We start from the raw sequence: 22,582 nt of genomic DNA, 5'->3' as shown, positions 1-22,582 counted from the left end.
TTGGAATCAAACCCAGAGAATTCCAGCACCATCCTCTGCAAGATCTCTCAGAGCCACAATAAAGTTTTCCAGGGAAAATGCAGGATCAGCTCAGCAGATCCCACCTGCTCACCTTTTCCAGAGGCACAGGGTTGGGAGCACCCCAGGAACCTGGATCACACAACCTGGATCAGCCCATCCCAGGAATTGTGCTTTACCTGCTGTGGCCACCTCAAATTTCCATGGGCTCAATCCCACTGCTCCTCCAACTTCCAGGGACTCAATCCCACTGCTCCTCCACCTTCCAGGGACTCAATCCCACTCCAACTTCCATGGGCTCAATCCCACTGCTCCTTCTCCAACTTCCAGGGACCCAATCCCACTACTCTTCAATTTCCACGGACTCAATCCCACTGCTCCTCCAACTTTCATGGACTCAATCCCACTGCTCCTCTTCCCACTCTTCTGCAGGACAAGTGACAACTTTTTCCACATGGAATTGTTTTATTAGGAAAAGATTCATTAACAATAAAAAAAAAAAACCCAAGAGGAGGAGCGGGACACGCTCCTGGAGGGTCAGGAAATTCAGGAGCAAAGCAAATTCCACATTAAACTCGGTCGGATGCAGAGCAGCCAACGATTCCCGAGCCACACTGGGGGAGTCGTTCCTGCCCCTTCCCACAGGGATTCCGGGGCTGGCCATGGATATTCCCAAACACTCAGAGCCTCAAGGAGTGTCTGCACAGCAACAGGAGCACCAATCCCTGGGAAATGATCCTGCTTTTCCAAGGGCTGCTGGCATCTCCCTCCTTTCCCAGCCAGTCTGGATTGACCTTTCCGGCCCCAGCCTGGAGTTTCCCACTTTTCCTTGCTCCAAGGAAGTTCCAGCTAACTGGGGGGGGATCTGTCCTGCTCCCATCAAGCCCCCACAATCCCAGAAAGTTTTCCATGGAAGTTCCTCAGCAGCCAGCCAGGCTCCTTGGATCTGCCTCTCCTCCAGGCACAGCAGGACTGGGGAAGTTTGGGAAGAGGGATGAGCAGTCCCGAGCAGGGAGGGACTGAGGGACACAGGGTCGGTGTGAGGCAGATCCAGAGCCCGTTCCTGATGGATTCTCCTCAGTCGGAGTCGCTTCCCTCCTGCTTTGCTGATCCCACAGCCGACGCCAGCTCCCCCTCCTGCCCTTTCAAACGCTCTCCTGCCGGGGAAAAAACATGGAGAAGGTGTCCCAGATTGCAAGGCAAGATGTGTTCTGTTACCATCTGTGTGGCAGCTGTCTCTTGTCAAGTGGGCAGTTTGCCTTATCTCTCTCTGAGTGACCACAATCACTCCTCCTTCTGGGGGGACATCTGCTGATAACAGCTACTGAATGTCCCTGCATGGCTGATAAAACATCTGCTGATAACAGCTACTGAATGTCCCTGCATGGCTGATAAGAACTGCAGCATCCCATTGGGAGATGTGAGCCCAGAGGGAGGAGCCAAGCATTCCTACATGGATACAATCTGGAGATTCTGGAACACCAGCACGGCTTCCCCACTAGATTCCCCAGAGGAACAGCAGCTGCCTCTTCTTCCACTGGATCTTCAGAGGAAGAATCCATCCTTCTCTCCAGGATCCCTGCTCCAGCAGAACCACCCCTGACACTGCAGGAGGGCTGAGCCACAATTCCAATGGGACACCACAGTGTCAGGTTGGGTTCTGACTCTGTCAGTGTTGTTCTAGTGCACTGCATTGTTTATTTTATCCTTTTATTTTCTTCCCTATTAAAGAACTGTAATTTCTGCTCCCATATTTTTTGCCTGAGAGCCCCTTAATTTAAAATTTAAAGCAATTCGGAAGGGTGGGGAGGGTTTACAGTCTCCATTTCAGGGGAGGCTCCTGCCCTCCTTAGCAGACTCCTGTCTTTCCAAACCAAGACAGAAGGGATGGATGGGTTGGATTGGGAGTGACCCAGAGCAGAAACCCAAAACCCTTTCCTTGGCACAATCCAAGTGCTCCTGGGGAATCCTTGGGAAGCTCCTTGGCACCAACAGCTTCCCAGATCCACTTGGGAAGGGATCAAGCCGCACCAATCCCTCCCTGCATGGATCCCAGCACGGATCAGGGAATCCCTCTGGAATGAGCCACCCCATCCCCACGGCTCCGGGACGCACGGATCAGCTCCGCGATGGCTCTCTGGGTCCTCTTCTCCAGCTTTTCCAGCTTCTTGGACACATCCCGCTTCAAATCCCTGGGGGGAGAGCCACAAGGTCAGGACAATTCCATGGCCAGGCAGGGCCCACCTTTCCCAGTGGAAATTCCTTCTGTCTCCCAAGTGCTCCAAAACCAACCCATCCCTCGGTGACGAGCATCCCAAAGAATCAGCAGGAAAAGGGAATTGAGTCTTCCTCCACAGCCAGGAGGGTTTTCCAGTTCCATGGAATCATGGAATGCTCAGGGCTGGATGGGTACTTAAAAATCAGCTCATTCCAACCTCCCACAGGATTTTCCTGGCATTTTTAACCCTCGGCTCAAGTTTTCCTGGATATTTCCAGCACAACCTCAAGGTGTTGGAACCCCCCCTGCTCAGACTCCAATCCCCTTTTCCCAGGAGCAGCATTCCACAGGCACTCACCAGTCAGGTTTCCTGGGAGCCAAGTTCGCCAAATCCTAGGGAAGGAGAGGAGACAACCAGTGAAAGCCAAAGGCAACATTCCAGCCTGCACAGAGCAGCTCCAGAGTTTCAGCTCCAGATTCCTAGATCTGGATTTTCAGCTCTGGATTTCCCAGATCTGGATTCTGAGATCCAGATTTCCAGCTCCAGATTTCCCAATTGAGATTTCCAGATCTGGATTCCCCAGATCCAGACTGCCAGCTCTGGATTTGCAGCTCTGGATTCCGAGATCCAGTTTTCCCAATCTGGATTACCCAATCCAGATTTCCAGCTCTGGCTCCCCAGATCCAGATTCACAGCTGCAGATTCCCAGATCCAGATTTCCCTGATCTGGATTCTGAGATCCAGATTCACAGATCCAGACTTCCAGCTCTGGATTTCCCAAATCTGCATTCCCAGCTCCAGATTTCCCAATCCAGATTCCCAGACCTGTATTTCCAGATCCAGATTCCCTGATCCAGATTTCCCAGTCTGGATTTCCAGCTCTGGATTCCCAGGAATTCCAGCTTTACCTACCACCTCATCGATGATTGGCTCCGGCTTGGCCGCTTCCAGCTGCTCCTTCACCGTGTCCTCCACTAGATGGGGAAACAGGATCAGTGTTGGAAAAGCAGGAATTCCACCAGCGCTCCAGGCTCGGCTCCCAAAAGCTTCCCCAAAACCCCATTCCCACAGCTTTACTTGAAAACACAGTGCCCACACCTGAGTACATCCCTTTGGTACCCAAACCCTCCTGAAAATTATCTGGGAATGATGGAAATCCCACAAGCAGCAACGGCAGCTGGAAGCTGGTTGGGATCGAAGCCTCTTTTCCCAATATCTGCAGGGATCAGCTGCTCCAAAGGAAATTTTGCTCTCCCTGACTCATTTCCAGGCCTGGGACACTTCTGGGGAGTCAAGCTCCAGCCTAGGCCTTGGGGAAAGCTCTGGAGATATCCGGGATAATGGGAAAACACTCATGGAAAAAGCCACCCATGGAGAGGCTGCAGCACCAGTGAGCACATCCCACTCCAGCACATGGATTTTGTGGAATCAAGGACAATCTCAGTTGGAAAAGCCCTCTTGGATTGAGTCCAAACATTCCCAGCATTGCCAAGGCCAGCAGTGCCCATGTCCCCAAGTGCCACATCCACAGGGATTTCAATCCCTCCAGGAATGGGGCTCCACCACTGCGGGACAACTGCTTTTCCCAATACGCAACCTGGTTATTCCCTCTCCTCCTGTCCCTGTTCCCTGGGATGGATCCCAATTCCCCCTGGGCTCCAGTCAGGGAATTGTGCAGCTCCCAGAGCCTCCTTTTCTCCAGGATAACATTTCCAGCTCCCTCAGGAATTCCCCAGCTCCACTCCCTTCCCTGGACACGCTCCAGCCTTCCCATGACTTCCCTTTCACATGGAAGTTTTAAGCTCCTACAAAAAATACAAGGAAAGAGCAGTGCCAGAATTCCCAGCCATTCCCAGCCCTCCCTTTTTATTCAGGGCATTTTTCAAGGGATTTATTCCAGAAAACTCCACATTTCAGGATCTGGGGAACTCCTTCACTTCCCCCTCAGGTGATTTATGGAAGTTCCGTGTGAGGAAATTCCAGCCCAACGCCCTCAACTCCTGCCTGAGATTTCCTTCAAGATAAACCCAACAAAAAACAGCCGGAATTTCCGGGAGGCTCCTCCAGGGAGGCTCCTCTGAGGATGAATCCTCGGATTTGGGCCTGGGAGTGTTCCCACCCCTCTTGTGCAATGCTGGGTGTGAGAGTGACAGGATCAGATATTCCAAGCCCTCCATGGACACCTCATCCCAGTGGATCTCCCACCTTGGGAAGGGCACGGAGCTTCCCATGCCCTGCTTTCCCTTCCCACATTCCCTGTTTCTCCCACCTGAGGCAGGTTTGGCTGGGGGCAGCTTCCTCTTCTTCAGCTCCTCATCCTCGGGGTCGTAATTCCGCAGCTTGATCTCCCTGGGAAAAGTGGGAAGAGCGGTGAGGAAAGTCTGGGATGGCCCAGTGGGCACTCAGGAAAAGCAGGAATGTTGGAATCAGGGCCAGAGGCAGCTGAAATCATGGAATTATTGAGGTTGGAAAAGCCTCCAAGATCATCAAATCCAGCCAAGGCCACCATGGGTCTGTGTCCCCCAGTGCTACATCCATGGGTTTTAAATCCCACCAGGAATGGGGACTCCCATTCCCCATTCCATAAGGAATAATCCCAGTGTCCAACCTGAGCCTCCCCTGGCACAACCTGAGGCTGTTCCCTCCTGTCCTGTCCCTGTTCCCTGGGAGAAGAACCCAATCCCCACCTGGCTCCGACATTTGGGGTCTAAAAACTGGGATACTCAGGATGGAGACCCCAGGGAAGATCCAAAATAATGGAAAAAATATAACAGGGAAAGACAGGGAGAAAAAAAATTTATTATTTAGGATCCAAAGTGACTATCCAAGCATTTCTGGAAGTGCTAAAATCAGGGAGCAAATCCCGGTTCTGGAATAAATGGATGGTGGAGCTGAGGGAATGAGGGACCCAAACATCACCTGGAAGTTTTTCCATGTTTCCATCTCCTCCAGGGAAGCTCAGGAGTCAGGACTGAACCACAATCCCAGGATATTCCCATCTAATTTAGGCTGTAATTGGACACTCTCATTCCCATGAGTGATTCCTCACTGGAACCAAACCCTTCAAGCCTCAAGAGGAATTCCCAAAGCCACAACCCTGGAAAATCCAGTTTGCAGGAGCTCATCCCAGCTCCAGGACACTCTGGAGGCTGCAGGATCCATGGAAAAGCTCAGCCCACGGGGATAATGAGGGAGGTGAAGCTCATTAACCACCAAGGATGGGATTAATCGGGATTAAGGCTCCAACAGAAGCTGGGAAGGTTGGGAAGCAGAGGACCAGGTTCTTAGGGAAAGCACCAAAACTCCAACCTTGGAAGTCAGCAGAGCACGGGTGGAAAATCCAACCCTTCCCACTGCATCCCACTCCTGCTCCAGCATGGGAATCTCCTGGCCAAGAGTCTGAGCCGCTCCGTGGGAGTGCTGAGAACACTGGGATGTGTTCCTGAGGTAAATGATGGAATTCCAGAATGGAAGTGACGCTTGGGATCAGGGCCATGGTAGGGACACCTTCCATGATTCCAGGGTGCTCCAAGCCCCATCCTTGGACACTTCCAGGGATCCAGGGGCAGCCACAGCTTCTCTAGGAATTCCATCCCAGCCCCTCCCCACCCTCCCCACCAGGAATTCCCTCCCAAAAAGGAATTGGGAGGATTTGGGGAGCGCAGCATTCCAGGGGGAAGCAATGGACACTGCCAGGGGTTGCACATTCCCTGGTTTGGGTGGGGAATATCCCAAACCCGTGTTTCCCTCAGGCCCAGGGCTCCTGGCTGGGGAAGCAGGAGGGATCCCAGCTTTTTTGGGAGGAGGCCCTTGGCACCGGCACGCCGGGAATGCGCGGAATGCCTGGAGCGTTCCCGATGGAGACCAGGCCCCTCCGAGCTTGGCCTGTGCTTCTCTGCTCCAGCCCCAAGGCTTTCATGGAACAAACAATTCCACAGATTCCTCCAAGCCTCCTGGCTGCCAAAATCCTTGAGGCAGGAGCACCTGGAATGGCTGTGCCATGAAAAGCTGGAACAGGGATTTCTTCCAGTGTCACGGGTCCCTTGCTCCTGTCGTTATTCCCAAAAGTCACTTGGAGCTGCTTCAGGAGCAGCTTCCCCATCCCACTCCCTGAGGATGAGGCTCTCACCGCCAGGAAAGATGTATGGAGATCATGGAATCATCCTGGAATGGGCTGGGTGGGATCTGAAGGGTGATCCCATTCCACCCTCTGCCATGGCAGGGACACCTCCACTGTCCCAGGGTGATCCAGCCTGGCCTTGGGCACTGCCAGGGATCCAGGGGCAGCCACAGCTGCTCTGGGAATTCCATCCCAGCCAGGAATTCCCAATTCCCAATCTCCCATCCATCCCTGCCCTCTGGCACTGGGAGCCATTCCCTGTGTCCTGTCCCTCCACCCTTGTCCCCAGTCCCTCTCCAGCTCTCCTGGAGCCCCTCCAGGCCCTGCCAGGGGCTCTGAGCTCTCCCTGGAGCTTTCCCTTCTCCAAGGGAACATTCCCAGCTCTCCCAGAGCAGAGAGGTTCCAGCCCTGGAGCAGCTCCATGGGATCCCCTGGATTGACTCCAGCAGGTGCTGCCGACGTTCCCGGGTTCCTCACCCAAGGCACCAAAGGAGGAGCAGGCAGAGATCCAGGAGAGCCCTCCCTGAGGAAAAGCTCTTCCCTGGAAAAGCTGCTCCTGCCCGAGCGTGTCCAAGCCTGTCCTGCTCCCAGAGTGGCTCCAGAAGGAAGGAATCCCAAAAAATCCCACCCCTCTCCACACCAAACTTGCCGGGCCGGTTGGTTTTCCAGGACGTGCTCCCTGCTGGAGACATCCAGGTGTTCCAGGAGAGCTGGAGGAGATCCCAAATCCATCAGGATTCCCACAGGGCTTTCCCAAGCACCTGAGCTTTTCCAGGTGGACACTGGGAATTTCACTATCCACGAATCCAGACAAAGCCCACATTCTGTGTGGAGCACGGGATCCTGCTGGAGCTGGGTGATATTCCAAACCATCCCCACCCCAGCCACGCTGGGAACACCAACGCTGGAACGAGGACAAACCTCATCCATGCTCTCCTGCGGCTCCTCCAGGCTGGGATGGATCCAAACCCAACTTCCACCCTTGAGGTTCAGCCCAAAGGAGCCCTGGAGGCACCTTGGGAGCACCGAGATGGCCACGGGATAACGGCTGGGATAACTGCTGGAATCCCTGCATCAGATCCACCATCCCAGCACCAAGACTGGGAGCAGAAAGGTGCTCCAGACGTGCTCCCATTCCCAGAATTCTCCCCCAGCATGGGCAGCTGGAGGTCTGAGCACCCAGAAATCCATGCCCAAAACACCGTGGGGTGGATGAATTCCCAGGAATGATTCCTGGAAAAGAGCAGAATGCTGGGAAGGAGCAGGGGGAACCTCTGGAGGCTCATCCCAATCCCAGGGAAAATCCAGGATCACCCAGAGGTTGAGATCGTGGGAAAATCCATGGATCCTTCACTAGGGATGGATCAGCTCCATCCTGAGGGAAAATCCTCCAGCTCCAGAGGGAGGAAGGCCCCAAACATGGATCAGAACCTTCAGGGATGTTCCCAGCCTGGATCCCGGTGCTCTCAGATTCCAAGGGGATTCAATCCTTGTTTTCCCTTTTCCAGCTTGGAGCAAAATGTGGCAATTCCCAGTTTCACCCATTCCCACTCCTTTTCCTGAGCACATTCCCAATGGGAAGGGGTCCCTGGGATGCTCCATGTCCGTGTCCAAGCAGGAGCAGATCCTGGGAAGTGTCAACCAAGCCCTGCCCGGGTCCCCAGCTCAGCTCCCACCTCCCACATTTCATCCTGATTTTTATTTTTTTTCCCATTCTTTTCCTTGTCCTAAACCCCTTCCCTGAGATTTCCACCTCCGGGATGAAGGAAATCAGGTCCTGGATTCTCCTGGCGAGCCCAACCCCCCTCTGGAGCAGAATCCCGAGGGATTTTGAGGCAGGGATTAACAAACAAAAGCGCTCCGGACCTGTCTGGTGACATTCCAGAGGGAGGAATTCCTCAGGGAGATCGGGTTTCCCAAGCCCGCTCCTCCCCCAGACCAGGAGCTGCAACTTCCCAGGATAGCTCCGTGTCCAAGGGCAGGCTCCAGTGTGGATTCACTTTTCCTAAAGCTGGGAATTTGAGCATTATTTTTGTCCCGTCCCTCCCCAAGCTTTTCCTTGGGTTTTTAACTCCGCTTTTCCCACCTCTGACGAGCACAAGGAGCCCAATTCCGAGGCTCGGAGCTGCGGGACGGGAATTCCAGGCTCCAGCAGGTCCCTGATTCCCAAATCCAGCGTTTTACCCCGCGGGAATGGGGCGGAAAGGCCGAAATCCTCCCACACCCTTTTCCTGGGAAAGGTGGAGCAGCGGCTCCGCTTCCTGGTCCGCACAAAAATCCAAAGGATCCGAGTTTTTCACAGCTCCAGAGAGAATTTGGATCAGGGATCGCAGCTGGAATTCCTGGCAGAAGAGCAGGGCTTGCAGGGCTGGGAATTTGCAGGAAAATGAGGAAAGAAAAAGGGGATGGGGAAGCTGGAGTGGAGCAGGAATAAGGCAGGATGTGGGGAAAAAATGGGAGCACAGGCTGGGAAAAATGTTGGGAAAATCAGAGCTGAGAGGATCTTGTCCTTCCTGCAGTCATGGAACAGAAAAGTTGGGAATTTCCATCCCTGGAAGTGCCCAAAGCCAGGTTGGGACAGCGGGAGCTGTCCCTGCCCATGGAATGGGATCATCCTTTGGGTCCTTTCCCACCCAAACCATTCCAGGATTTTTCCTGGCAGCACTGGGATGCCAGGAGCAGGCAGGTGTGGGATCTTCCAGGGATTCCTGGAAAAATGAGCAGAGGGAAAAATGTGGAGAAGGGGTGGGAGAATTCCAGAATGGATTGCTTGGAAGGGACTCAAGGATGATCCCATTCCATGGGCAAGGACACTTCCACTGTCCCAGGCTGCTCCAACCCGGCCTTGGTCACTTCCAGGGATGGAATTTTATGGGATTTCCCCATATCTCAAGTGGCTGAGAGGGAATTCCTAAAATCAATTCATAACTAAAGGGAAAAGCAGGGAAAAAAATCCTTGGGATGACTCCATGCCCTGGCAGGGACCTCCAGCTCCTTCTCCTGGAGTTTTTCCTCTCCAGAGAATCCTCAGGATCCCAGGGATCCAGCAAGGACTCCAAGCCAATCCATCCTGGAATTCCACCCCTGGATGGGCTGGGATGGAGCTGAAGTGAAGCAGCCAGGAGAGAAAATCCTGGAATTCTGCTCCACAAACCATGGGATTATTCCCTGAACCACCACATTCCCTATCCCACAGAATTCCTTCTGCCTGGAAAACCCAGCCCAGCTCCTGCAATTGCTCTGGAGGAAATAGAGATTCCAGCTACCAGGATTCCTCACTTCCCAAATCCAGGTGAAATTCCAGCAGATTTTCCCATTTTCCCCAGGCCAGCAGTGCCCAGCAATTCCCTTTTCCATAGGGAGATTCTTGGGAAATCCAAATCCAAGAGGAAATTAAGGGATGGGCCCTTCCAGATCCAATTCCCATGGGAAAAGCAGACATTCCTCAAGAAAAGCAAAACAACATCAAAAGTTGGGAATTATCCAGGCAAAATTTGGGATTCAAACACTCCCAGGGAGCAGACTTTGCTCGAGGAGATGGGAAAGGTGGGAAAACAGGGAAATCCATCAGGAAATGAAGTTTTCCCCCAAAAGAGGAGAATCCCAAAGAATTCCATGAATTTGAGGAGAAAGCCAGGTTGGAATTTCCCCACTCCACACTTTCCTCTCCACCTGTGACTTCCTTGGATTTTCCAGGAAATCATCCTGAGGCAGGGGAAGGATTTTGGCCGAATCTGCCACTGGATGAAGGCAAATCCATGGAAAAACTCCTGGTGCTGCTGAAGAGCAGGAATGGAACACTGGGAATGGAACACCAGGAATGCCCTCAGATCCCTCCAGGCAATCCCAGCACCATTCCCAGGAGAAAATCACCCCAAATCAGGATTTTTTGGGGATTTGGAGGATGATTGCCAGGAAAAAATCTGCCCAAATCAGGATTTTTTGGGGATATTGAGGATAATTCTCAGGAGAAAATCAGCCCAAATCTGTTTTTTTTTTTGGGATTTGGAAAATGATTCCTAGGATAAAATCAGCCCAAACCAGGATTTTATTTTCTGGGATTTAGAGGATGATTCCCAGGACAAAATCTGCCCAAACCAGGATTTTTTTGGGATTTGGAGGATGATTCCAAGGATAAAAAATCAGCCCAAACCTGGATTTTCTTGGAATTTGGAGGATGACTCTCAGGAGAAAATCAGCCCAAATCAGGATTTTCAGGGGGGAGGGATTTAGAGGATGATTTTTAGTATAAAATCAGCTCAAGCCAGAATGGTTTTGGGGATTTGAAGGATGATTCCCAGCAGAAAAGTAACTGAAATCAGAAATTTTTTGGGATTTGGAGGATAATTCCCAGGCTAAAATCAGCCCAAACCTGGATTTTTTTATTTTTTTTTTGGGATTTGGAAGATGATTCCCAGGAAAAATCAGCCCAAACCTGGATTTTTTGGGATTTCAAGGATGAATTTCTCATTCCAGCCAGGCCTGGACCCACGGGGCTGGGAAAACCAACCCAGATTCCATCAGCTCCTGATCCGGTGGCACTGCTGGAATCTGAGAGCTCCTGATCCATTCATTTTTCAGGAGCCTCCCAAGCTCTGGTTTCACCCCCAGAGCCTTTCCTGGCACAAATTCCAAGCACAGAAATTTCCCTCTGCCAAGAAATTTGGCTCCTCCAGTCCCAAATCCGTGTGGGATTTTCTCCACCAGGATTTGCTTTTTCCAAAAAGTCATTCCCAAAAAAAAAATATTTTAAAAAAGGATTTTCCGCATTTTTTTCCTGGTTCACTTCTCCCACAGAGGAGGTTTTTAGGGATAAATCCATAGGAATAGGCCACATTCTACATTTTCCACCCAAATTTGTGATCCCAAAAAAATTCTTGGTGGGAATCAGCAGGATCTGCCTCAGGTTCCATTTTCCAGGGAAAACAGCCACAGGAATCCATGGAAAAATCCCAATCCCTGCAGGAATGGCTGGGAATTCAGGGAAGCTCCCAACACTCCAGGTTTTCCCTCTTGATCCATGGAATTTTGCCTCCCAGATGAATCCACCCATCCCTCATTCCAAATTAATTGCACAAAATTCCTATGGAAAATCCTATTTAATCGAAGAGATCCAAAGGAAAATCCTCCTGGGAAAAGTGGGAATAAAGAAGGAATTACCTGTGCTTGACTGGCTCCTCTTCCTCATCTTCTCTGGGAATTTTGGGTTCAGGTTCTCCACCCTCCTTGTTCTGCCAAAAAAAAAATGGGATAATGCATTTTGGCTTCTCTGGAAAACCAGGAGAGCAAAAAACCCCAAAATCCTCTGGGATTGGGATATTTTTGGGATATTTTTGGGATATTTTTGGGATATTTTTGGGATATTTTTTTGGATAAGAAATTATTTGGGAATAAGTGATGAGAAGCCATAAAAATCTGGGAATTCACAGAGTAGGATTCTTTTTTTTTCTCTAATTTATTATTTGGGATGGAAAATATGGAATCCCGCAGGGAGCAGCACAACAAAGGAATTGCAGCTCCAGGAAAACATTGGAGCAAACTCCAGTTTTTCTGGAATAGGGAAAGAGGCTCCATGGGCAGCAGCAGATCCCAGGAAAAGCAGGAATTCCCACTTCCATGCACTATCCAGGCAGGAACAGGGATGGAATGGTGCCCAGGAGGAGCTGGGAATGAGCAGCCATGGGATTCTGGAATCCTGGAAGGAAATGAACATCCCAACTTCCCAAAAAAAGCAGGAGCAGCTCTGGATTTCCCAGGAATGGACACAGCAAACACTGCTCAGCTCCACTTACCCTGAATTCTATTTCCATGGACAATGATTGGGGATGAGGAGATTTTAGCCCTCTCCATTTTCCCTAAAGGCTTGGATGGGAAGGGATCCTAAAGACGGCCCCATTCCATGGGCAGGGAATTCCCACAGTCCCTGCTGCTCCAAGCTGGACAGGGATGAGCAGCCATGGAATTCCCTGGGAATTCCCAACATCCCAGCTCTCCCTGCCCTCTGGCACTGGGATCCATTCCCTGGCTCCCATCCCTTATCCCAATGCCTCTCCCAGCACCAGCTCCAGGATCCTGATATTACCCAGGAGCTCCTCCAGGCCTGGGAATGTTTCCCAAAGTGCTGACTCACTCCCTGATCCCTCTTCTTCCAAATTCTTCCACAATCCGGGTTAAAAATTACATTCCCAGCAAACAGGGATGGGAGCCAGGGCTGGAATTGTTCAGGTTCAGCTCCTGCTCTGGGGACAAGGAAAACATTCCCCTTTTTTCTCAAGGGAAAACCGACAACAATCATCCCTAAAATCCCAATTCAATTCTGTTTTCATTCCCTGTTTTAAGTCCATTAAAACCTTGGGATACTCCCAGGAATTCCCTGCTCCGTAAATTCAATAAAACTGAGAATTCCCTGCTGGAATTCCCTGCTGCAGCTCTGACCTGGGTAATGTTCAGCCACCCTTGAATCCGTGGAATTCCAAGTCCCTTCCCACACTCTGAGTCCTTTCCCACTCCTCTCCTCTCCTCGTGCTCCAGAGCTGCATTCCCCTCACTCCTGCTGGAATTTTATCCACAGGGTTCCAAGATAAGGAAATACTTGGCACAAATATTCCCAGGAGCCCTGGCTGCTCCCACTCCTGACAATTCCTGCTTTTCCTGGGTGTTGGAATATTGGATTTCTGCCTTCCCTGGGTGTTGGAATATTGGATATTCAAATCCTGCCACGAGCTCGCCCAAAATTCCCAATTCTGGGTTCTTTCCTTCCTTCCCATTCAATCCAATGTGTTTTAAAGGCTTGGGGATATTCCTAGAAAATCAAGGCAAAGGATTTCCAGGGAAGTTGTGGGGGAAAAGGGAGGGAAAGGAAAAAAGGGCAGGGAAAGGAAAAAAAATGGGGAGGGAAAGGAAAAAAATGGGCAGGGAAAGGGGAAAAAATGGGCAGGGAAAAACAGGGAAACAAAAATGGCAGGGAAAAAATGGGGAGGAAAAGGAAAAAAGGGTAGGAAAATAGGGAATGGAAAAGCAGGGGAAACAAAAATGGTGGGGGAAAATCGTGAGGGGAAAAATGGTAATGGTGAGGGGGAAAAGGGCGGGAAAAGAAAAAAGAGAAAAACAAAAATGGCGGGGGAAAAAAATCATGAGGGAAAAAATAGTGAGGGAAAGGAAACAAGGGAAGGAAAAAATCAGAGATAAACAAAAATGGTGGGGGAAAAAATCATGAGGGGAAAATGGCGGGAAAAAGGGCGGGAAGGGAAAAAGAGGAGGGAAAAAAACAGAGGGAAACAAAAATGGCAGGGGGAAAATTGTGAGGGGAGAAAAATGATGAGGGGAAAAAGGGCAGGAAAGGAAAAAACAGAGAGAAACAAAAATGGCAGGGGGAAAAAGCGTGAGAGAAAAAAATTGTGAGGGAAAGGGAAAAAGGGCAGGAAGATAGGGAAGGGAAGAAACAGAGGGAAATAAAAATGGTGGGAGAAAAATCATGAGAGAAAAATGGCAGGGGAAAAAGGGTGGGAAAGGAAAAAAAAGAGGGAGACAAAAATGGCAGGGGAAAACTCGTGAGGGGAAAAAATGGTGAGGGGAAGGAAAAAAGGGCAGGAAAATAGGGAAGAGAAAAAACAGCGGGGAACAAAAATGGTGGGGGGAAAAATGGTGAGGGGAAAAAGAGCGGGAAAAAAGGGCAGAAAAGGAAAAAACAGAGGGAAACAAAAATGGCAGGGAAAAGGGCAGGAAGGAAATGGGCAGAAAAGAAGCCATCACAGCTCTGGATTTCCCAGGAATGGCAGCAGGGATGGGCACTGCAAACCCTGCTCTTATCCCAGTTTTATTCCTATGGAGCAGGGCACGGGCAGAGGAAGGAGATTGGGGCACTCCTGATTTCCCAGAGCTGAATTCCCAAAACTCCCTGAGCCCATGGGCACAAAGGCTTGGACTGGAAGGGATCCTAAGGGTGATCCCATTCCATGGGCAGGGAATTCCCACTGCCCCAGGGTGCTCCAGCCTGGCCTTGGGCACTGCCAGGGATCCAGGGGCAACCACAGCTGCTCTGGGAATTCCATCCCAGCCAGGAATTGGGCTTTTCCTGTCACTCCTGGATGGAATTTCGAGTTATTCCCACTGAAAACAATGGGAATGTTCATGGAGAAACCTGGATTGTGTCCTGCCTGTGGAAAAAATCCAGGTTTTTTGGAATTCCCTCAGGGTTGGAGGCACCACAAATAGGGAATTGCCTCTGTGTGCTCCTTCAGTTTCAGGATCAGATTCCCCCAAGGAAAACTCCCCCAAAATATTTAGGTGAAAAAAAAATAATGGGAGAGGAGAATAAATCAATGGAATAAGGAGATTCCTGTGTGAAAGTTCCACAAAAAAAATGGGAAGTTGCTCCTTTGTCTGCAGTGCTTGGATTCCTGACGGAATCCAGCAGAGGCTGAGCTGAGGGAAAGCTTTTTGTGGGAATATATTCAAGGATTACCCAGAGAATTTAAGGGAATTCAGGGATTCCTGCTTTGGGATTCCCACTTTTCCTTTCTTTCTGTAGAAACTGGGGGATGAGGGACTTTCACCATAATTTAAGGAAAAAATTCCTTGCTGGGACAATATTTGGCATTTCCCATTGGGCACATGCCAGATTTCCAGCTTTTCCCCTTTTCCTTTTGCCCTTGCTGTGGGAAATTCTGTGGGATTTGATATCTCAAAGTCCCACTCTGAGGGAATTCACAAGAAAATTCCCTGGGAATTCACAAGGAAAACTCCCTGGGAATTCCTCTCCTTTTAAGATCTGTGGGGATGCTGCTGATCTTCCCAAAGGATCCCTCAGCAAAATCCAGGTGGGATCGCTGTGGGAATTCCAGGCTCAGATTCCCTCTCCCACCCCAAAACTCCTCACCCAAGACCCCCACAGCTCCTTCTCCTGCTTTTTCACCCCCAAATCCTTGAAAAGCCGGAGCTTTTCCGTGTTTTTGTGGGAAGGAAGGGTCTCCCATTGCTCCTTCCCTCCTCCCTGCTCCGGAGCATTCCCTGTGCTGCTCCTCGAGCTGGAAGAGCTCCTCTGGCTGCATCCCAAGCTTTTGTTCCCGGCTGGATTTGCTCCAGAGCCACATCCCTGCTCCTCCACACCTTCCCAGCAGGAGGAAGGGCTGGCACTGCTCCTTCCCTCAGGCTTTTCCTGCTTTTCCACCCTTTCCCAAAGCCCCGGACAGCCCCACACTTTGGCTCCTTCTCTCCCTGTTTTTCCCTGGATTTATTTCACGCTGGGATTTGTTTTTTCCCCCAGAGCAAAGCTCCTCGTGATGCAGTGCCCAAGGCTTGGGGAAAGTGTTGCTGTGGAAACAGAGCCCAGGGAAGTTTTTCCAGCCAGGATAAAACACCCGGAGGGCTCCAAAGGATCCATTCCCGTCCAGGCTTTTTTAGGGAATTGGGAAAGGGGCTGGAGCACAGGAAATGTTTCATCCTGGAGGTTCTTCCCAACAATTCCAGCTTGGGAATGCTGGAGATAAGAGGGGAGCTGGATGGGATCCCACAGATTCAGGGTGGGATCCTCAGGGCAGGAAGGGCTCAGGGCAAATCCAGAGGATTCCATGGAGCTGCTCCAAGGTTGGAGCCCCTCTGGGAAAACTGGGAATGTCCAGCCTGGAAAAGAGGAGAAGCTCCAGGGAGAGCTCAGAGCCCCTGGCAGGGCCTGGAGGGGCTCCAGGAAAGCTGGAGAGGGACTGGGGACAAGGGATGGAGGGACAGGACACAGGGAATGGCTCCCAGTGCCAGAGGGCAGGGATGGGTGGGAGATTGGGAAGGAATTCCAAGGATTTTTTCCCCAGTGAAAATCCATTGACCTTGAAAGGTTTCCCAGAGATCTGAAGCTTGGGATCATTTGCATTTCTGGAATTAAGGCTGGAAAACAAAGGGATGAGCTGTCAAAGGGAATGGAACCAACAGGGAATAAAGGAAAGGCTTTTCCTGGCTTTTATCCCTTTCACAGTTCCCAAAAAACCCCAAGAAAAGATTCCCAAGGACCTTGAGCTGCTCCACAAAAACTGCTGGAATTTTCACCAGCTCAGGATTGTCCTGGGGTGGCTCCTCCTGGACTATCCAGCATTTATTCCCATTAAAAACTGGAATTCCTGCTGGGATCACAGCCTCAGCTTTGCTCCCCCATGGATTTCAGGCCTGGAATGTTCTGGGTTCCCTGCCCATGGAACTGGGTGAGCTTTATGGGCCCTTCCCAAAAGAAATCCGGGATTCTCCAGGGTTTAATGAAACAGGAATTTCAACCCAAATATTTCCCACATCAGAATTCCCAAATCTCTCCCCGAGGGCTGGGAATGGCTGAGCTCTCCCAGAATCTTCCAAAGTTTCCCTCTTTATCCCACCTCTTTTCCAGGAGTTTGGAGCCATCCTCCATCCCTCTGGAATGGCACTGGATCCACCCAGTTGGAAAAATTTCCCACCATTTCTTTATTTCCTGCCATTTTTCCTTTCCCACCCTCAGCTTTCCATCTTTGGAAAACCAGGAATTCTCTGCTAAAACCCAAAGAGCTCCACAGGAGCTGCTTGGAATTCCCAGCCCACAGAACTGGATGAGTTTTCAGGCTCCCCCCCAAAAGAAATCCAGGATTCAGGATTCTCCAGGGTTTAAAAAAGCAAGAATTTCAATCCAAACCTTTTCCACGTTACAACACAATTCCCAAATTTCTCCTCTGACAACTGGGAATGGCTGAGCTCTCCCAGAATCTTCCAGCAAGGTGGGAAAAGTTTCCCTCTATATCCCAGCTCCTTTCCAGGAGCTTGGGGCTGTCCATCCCTCTGGAATGACACTGGATTCACCCAGTTGAAAAAATTTATTTTCCACCATTTTTTCCCACCATTTTTCCTTTCCCACCCTCAGCTTTCCATCCTTGGAAAACCAGGAATTCTCCATTAAAACCCAAAGAGCTGCTTGGCATTCCCTGTCCTAGGAATGGGATGAGCTTTAAGGTCCCTTCCCAAAAGAAATCTGGGATTTTGGGATTCTCCAAGGTTTAATAAAGCAGGAATTTTGACCCAAATCTTCTCCACATCATGACAGAATTCCCAAATTTCACTCAAAGGGCTGGGAATGGCTGAGCTCTCCCAGAATCTTCCAAAGTTTTCCTCTTTATCCCAGCTCCTTTCCAGGAGCTTGGGGCTGTCCATCCCTCTGGAATCACACTGGATCCACCCAGTTGGAAAAATTTCCCACCGTTTTTCCTTTCCCAACCTTTTTTTCCTGCCTTCAGCTTCCCATCCTTGGAAAACCAGGAATTCTCCATTAAAACCCAAAGAGCTGCTTGGAATTCCCTGCCCCAGAGGAATGGGATGACCCTGAAGGTCCCTCCCATGCTGGAAGCAGGAGCAGGCACAGAGAATTCCCACTGGGAATTCTGGCCCAGCACCCCCAGCCCTGAGCCCATCCCAAAGTGTCACCGCCCATTTCCACGGATCCCATCCCAAATTCCACCACAAAGGGCAAATCCAGCTGGCACTGCAGGAGATGAAAGGAGCCTGGCATGGGCTTTGGGATCCCAAGGAGATTTTTTTTAATCCTTTTTTAATGGAGAAGGGGAACTGGGGAAATCTCCGTGTGCATTGCCATGGAGATGGGAATGGCAGCAGGGAAATCCAACCCTGGGGATTTTCTGCTGGGATTTTTTTAGGAATTAACCCTCCCTGGCAGGAATCAGGAGATCCTGGTCAAGGAAAAGAAGGAAAATCGTTGGAATGGGGGTTTTCCAAAGAATTTCCTGCACTGATGATGGGAAAAGAGATCTGGAATGGTGGAATTCCCGAGGTCGGAGAAGCCTTGGGATGGAGTCCGACCATTCCCAGCAGCGATCCAGGCCCCACATCCACGGGATTGGGAACCCCACCCTGCCCCAGGAGCAGCACCCCAAACACCCCAGAGGGTGCCCACGGAGGGGCTGAGGGCTGCCAAGGGCCAGATCCCCTGTCCCAGCAAATCCCAGAAAATCCGGGATCCACAGGGGGCCCTCAGACACCCCAAAATCCTTCAATCCCTTCCTGCTGCATCCTAAAGAACTCGGGGTCTGTCTGGGATCTTCTGATACCCCCAGCCCCTCTGGGACCCCAAAATCCTCAAATCCCATCCCACCGCATCCCAAAATCCTCAGGATCCACGTGGGACTCTCTGGGACCACAAAATTCTCCAACCCTGTGCCACCCAAAGCATTGGGGATCCCAAAAATCTCAGGATCCTCAAATCCTGTCCCACCCAAAGCATTGGGGATCCCAAAAATCTCAGCATCCTCAAACCCTGTCCCACCCAAAGCATTGGGGATCCCAAAAATCTCAGGATCCTCAAATTCTGTCCCACCCAACTAACAGAGGATCTCAAAAATCCCAAAAAACTCAGAATCTACATGGGACTCTCTGAGATCCCAAAACCCTCAAATCCTGTCCCACCCAAAGCATTGGGGATCCCAAAAATCTCAGCATCCTCAAATCCATTGGGGATCCCAAATAACTCAGGATCCACAAACTCTGTCCCACCCAAATGACAAAAGATCCAAAATACCCCAAATATCTCAGGATCCACCTGGGACCCTCTGACTCTCCCTCAGCCCCACTCAAGAACTTCTGGGACCCCAAAATCCTCAATTCTTGTCCCACCCAAATAACAGAGGATCCCAAAAATCTCAGGATCCTCAAACCCTGTCCCAACCAAAGCACCAAGTATCATAAAAATGTCAGCGTCCTCAAACTCTGTCCCACACAAATAAGAGAGGATCCGTAATAACTCAGGGTCCCCAACTCAGACCCTCTGGGACCCCAAAACCCTCAAACCCTGTCCCATCCCAAGCACTGAGGATCCCAAATATCCCAAAACCTCAGCATCCTCCGCCTGTGCCCATCACCGCCAGGCCTCCCCCCAGGCCCCTTCCGCAGCCTCGGCCCCTCCGGGGGCTCGCCCGCCCTCGCAGCGCCCAGCCCGGCCGGACCTGCAGCGTGCGCTGCCTCAGGGCCTTCAGCCGCTCCCGCCGCTTCAGCGCCTCCTGCTCCAGCCGCCCCAGCACGAACCCCTCGGGCTCCTCCGCGCCCTCCATGCCGCCACCGGGCGCCGCCATCTTGTACCCTGCGTCCCGCTGCCGTACAACGCGCGGCGCGCATGCGCGGCAGGCCGAGCGTGCCGAGTGCCGAGCGTATCGATGAACAATCGATCGGGGGGGGTTTGGGGTGGGGGGGGAGAAGGAAAAAAAATTCTCCGTTAAATATTTGGGAACGCTTTAAAAGGGGATTAAAAGGGAAAACGAGGCGAAAGCGTCGAGTTGTGTTTGTTAGGATGGAGAGCAGGGCTGAGCTGCGCTAATTAGCGTTATTTATTTGGGGTGGGGTGGGGCTTTGCCTCGCTGCCCCCATTGATGAGCGCGGGGATAGGGAGGGGAGGCGGAGAGGGGGAGCGGCCCCGGCAGGTGCGGGGAGGGAGCGGAGGGAGGGAGGGGAGGGGAGGGGAGGGGGAGTCCCCACACCTGGGGGAGGTACCGGGACGGGCGGGGGGGTCCGGGGGGGCGGAGCCGCCGCTCGTTCCCAGCCGGGCCGGCCCCGGGCATGGCTTCTTCCCGGGAGCGCCTGTGCGAGCTCTGGATGCTCTACTTCGCCAAGGTGAGCCGGGCACCGCCACCGCCATCGCCACCGGGCACCGCCACCGGCGACACCGCCACCCTCCCTTCCCACCGCCCCGTGTCCCCGTGCCCATCCCCTGCTGTCCCCCATTGTCGCATCCCCCCTGCGCTGTCACACCCCGCACCCCCCCCCGCGCTGTGTCCGCGCCGCCCCCGTTTGTCACCGCGTCCCCCCCGCGCTCCCCGCTGTGTCCCCAAGGCCACCCAGCCCCCTCGTGTCCCCTCCCTGGGGACCCCCCCGCCCGCCCCGCTCCCCTTTCCCGGGGGAATTCGGGGTCCCCCCGCCCCTCCCCGCCCTCCCCGGGAGGATCTTTGGGGTCCCCGTGTCCCCCCCGCTCCGGCGCCACCGCCCGGCGACAGGTGCGCGGTGACATTGGAGCGGCACAGCAGGGTGGGGACAGCGCGGCCGGGGGGGATTTGGGGTTGGCTTTGGGGACCCTGGGGATGTCCCCAAGGCGGTCCCTGCGTGGGGACCCCCCCGCGCCACCCCCAAAGCGGCTCGGGCGTCGTTTTGTCCTCGATTAGCCCGGGTGGGGGCGGGTCCTGCAGGGGAGGTGGCGCCGAGTGTCACCACCCCCCCTCCGTGTCACCCCCAGGTGGCTTTGGGGTGAAACCGCTCCCCAAAAGCGCCGCTGTGGGCCGGGCTGGGGACACCGGGAGGGTTGGGGACATCCCTGGGGCCTGTCACCTCAGCTGGCCCTGCAGTGTCACCCGGGACCCTCCTCTGCAGCCCTAAACGGGGACACCCCCTGTGGGGGGACAGGGCCACGGGCTGGGACATCGGGGGTGACATGGGGACAGCGCCACTGCACCGGGGTGGCTGTGGCCGTGTGGGGACAGCTGCCACAGCACCGAGGTGTCTGTGGTGCCCTGGGGACAGGAGCCACATTGTCAGGGTGGCTGTGGTGCCATGGGGACACTGAGGTGACTGTGGTTGGAGAGGGACAGGTGCCACAATGTCAGGGTGGCTGTGGCCATGTGGGGACAGGTGCCACATTGTCAGGGTGACCGTGGTGCCATGGGGACACTGAGGTGACCGTGGTTGGAGAGGGACAGGTGCCACAATGTCAGAGTGGCCGTGGTGCTGTGGGGACAGGTGCCACATTGTCAGGGTGGCCATGGTGCCCTGGGGACAGGTGCCACATTGTCAGGGTGACCATGGGGACAGGTGCCACATTGTCAGGGTGGCCATGGTCCCGTGGGGACAGGTGCCACAATGTCAGGGTGACCATGGGGACAGGTGCCACATTGTCAGGGTGGCTGTGGTGCCATGGGGACACTGAGGTGACCGTGGTTGGAGAGGGACAGGTGCCACAATGTCAGGGTGGCCGTGGTGCCCTGGGGACAGGTGCCACCTTGTCAGGGTGGCTGTGGAGTCACTGAGGTGACCGTGGTTGGATAGGGACGAGTGCCACACCACTGAGGTGACTGTGGCCATGTGGGGACAGGTGCCACATGGTCAGGGTGGCCCTCTGGGGACAGGTGCCACACCATGGAGGTGGCCGTGGTTGGGTGGGGACAGGTGCCATTACTGAGGTGTGTCACAGGTGTCACTTGTTCCTGCTGTCTGTGGCTGTGTGGGGACAGTGCCGCTCTGCCCGGTGCCCATGGCCACACAGGGGACAGGTGCCATCCATCAGGGGGTGTGTGGTGGCAGGGGACATGTGTCACACTGTCGTGTCCGTGGGGACACATGTGGTGCCACCAGGGTCTGATGGCCCTGCAGGGACCCACTGTGCTGCCAGGGCACTCACAGGGGACAGGTGTCACCCACGCTTGTGTGGGGACAGGTGCCACTTGTCGGGGTGTCCTGCTCACTGTGCCACACCAGCGGGGTGGCCGTGCCACCTCTGAGGCCCCAGGGACAGGGCCAGACCCCGGTGTCACCTCCCCAGGCAGGTCACAGCAAAACCCTGTGGCCTTGGGCACGGCCATGTCCCCAAGGCCCTGGCGAGGACAAGGATGGGGGACATGGCCCAGGTGATGGCGGTGTCCCCTCCATGGCAGTGCCAATATCCCCACAATGGCCGTGTCCCCCGATGGCCGTGTCCCTGTCCCCCGATGGCCGTGTCCCTGTCCCCTGATGGCCGTGTCCCTGTCCCCTCGATGGCCGTGTCCCTGTCCCCTCGATGGCCGTGTCCCTGTCCCCCAATGGCCGTGTCCCTGTCACACTCTATGGCAGTGTCCCTGTCACACTCGATGGCCGTGTCCCTGTCCCCTCGATGGCAGTGTCCCTGTCACCCTCCATGGCCGTGTCCCTGTCACACTCTATGGCAGTGTCCCTGTCCCCTCCATGGCAGTGTCCCTGTCCCCTCCATGGCCGTGTCCCTGTCACACTCGATGGCCGTGTCCCTGTCCCCTCTATGGCCGTGTCCCTGTCACACTCGATGGCCGTGTCCCTGTCGCCACCCCCCAGCGGTGGCCCGGGCATGGCCGCGGTGCCCGTGGTGGCTTTAAACCAGGACAGAGCCGCTGTCGCCGGCCTGGCAGGGACAGGGACAGGGACAGGGCTGTCCCCAGGGGTGGCCGAGCTGTCCCAGCACGGGAGCGTGGCCCCAGCGCCAGCCCCGCGGGGTCACTCG

At 53.4% G+C, this 22,582-nt stretch overlaps 2 protein-coding genes across 4 annotated transcripts in view; one reads left to right on the top strand and one right to left on the bottom strand.

Moving 5' to 3' along the window:
* Positions 1 to 463: 463 nt before the first annotated feature.
* CCDC12 (coiled-coil domain containing 12) lies at positions 464 to 19,451 on the bottom strand. 2 transcript variants are annotated; one of them, XM_063167618.1, is made up of 8 exons: positions 19,320 to 19,428; positions 11,518 to 11,588; positions 8,444 to 8,699; positions 4,507 to 4,586; positions 3,150 to 3,211; positions 2,595 to 2,629; positions 2,134 to 2,210; positions 464 to 1,175 (listed from the first exon to the last, which is right to left on the bottom strand). In XM_063167618.1, the coding sequence occupies exons 2-8, from the start codon at positions 11,543 to 11,545 to the stop codon at positions 1,096 to 1,098; spliced, it is 618 nt and encodes a 205-aa protein (XP_063023688.1). In that variant the 5' UTR covers positions 11,546 to 11,588; positions 19,320 to 19,428; the 3' UTR covers positions 464 to 1,095. The 2 variants fall into 2 exon arrangements, with proteins under 2 accessions (XP_063023688.1, XP_063023767.1); XM_063167697.1 differs by lacking the exon at positions 8,444 to 8,699 and having other exon boundaries at positions 19,320 to 19,451.
* A 445-nt stretch (positions 19,452 to 19,896) lies between these two features.
* NBEAL2 (neurobeachin like 2) overlaps positions 19,897 to 22,582 on the top strand; it is a 31,185-nt gene continuing 28,499 nt past the window's right edge. For both annotated transcript variants that reach the window (XM_063167539.1, XM_063167413.1), the window contains exon 1: positions 19,897 to 19,980. In XM_063167539.1, coding sequence (XP_063023609.1) covers positions 19,927 to 19,980 — 54 coding nt within the window. In that variant the 5' untranslated portion in view covers positions 19,897 to 19,926. The remainder of the gene's footprint in view (positions 19,981 to 22,582) is intronic.

The sequence above is a fragment of the Melospiza melodia genome, chromosome 1, assembly GCF_035770615.1.
Source record: "Melospiza melodia melodia isolate bMelMel2 chromosome 1, bMelMel2.pri, whole genome shotgun sequence".
Lineage (NCBI taxonomy): Eukaryota > Metazoa > Chordata > Aves > Passeriformes > Passerellidae > Melospiza > Melospiza melodia.
Note: the sequence above shows the minus strand (reverse complement) of the source record. Positions and strands in the feature narration are given on the sequence as shown.

Bases quoted from the DNA above. Each gene is read 5' to 3' on its own strand.
- CCDC12 (XM_063167618.1), bottom strand. From the start codon at position 11,545: ATGAGGAAGAGGAGCCAGTCAAGCACAG. The intron at 8,700-11,517 runs GTAATTCCTTCT...CTCTTCTGCCAG, and splicing joins GAGGAGCCAGTCAAGCACAG to GAATTCCAGCTGCGATCCCT. The intron at 1,176-2,133 runs GTGCGTCCCGGA...TTTCCCCGGCAG, and splicing joins AGCCATCGCGGAGCTGATCC to GAGAGCGTTTGAAAGGGCAG.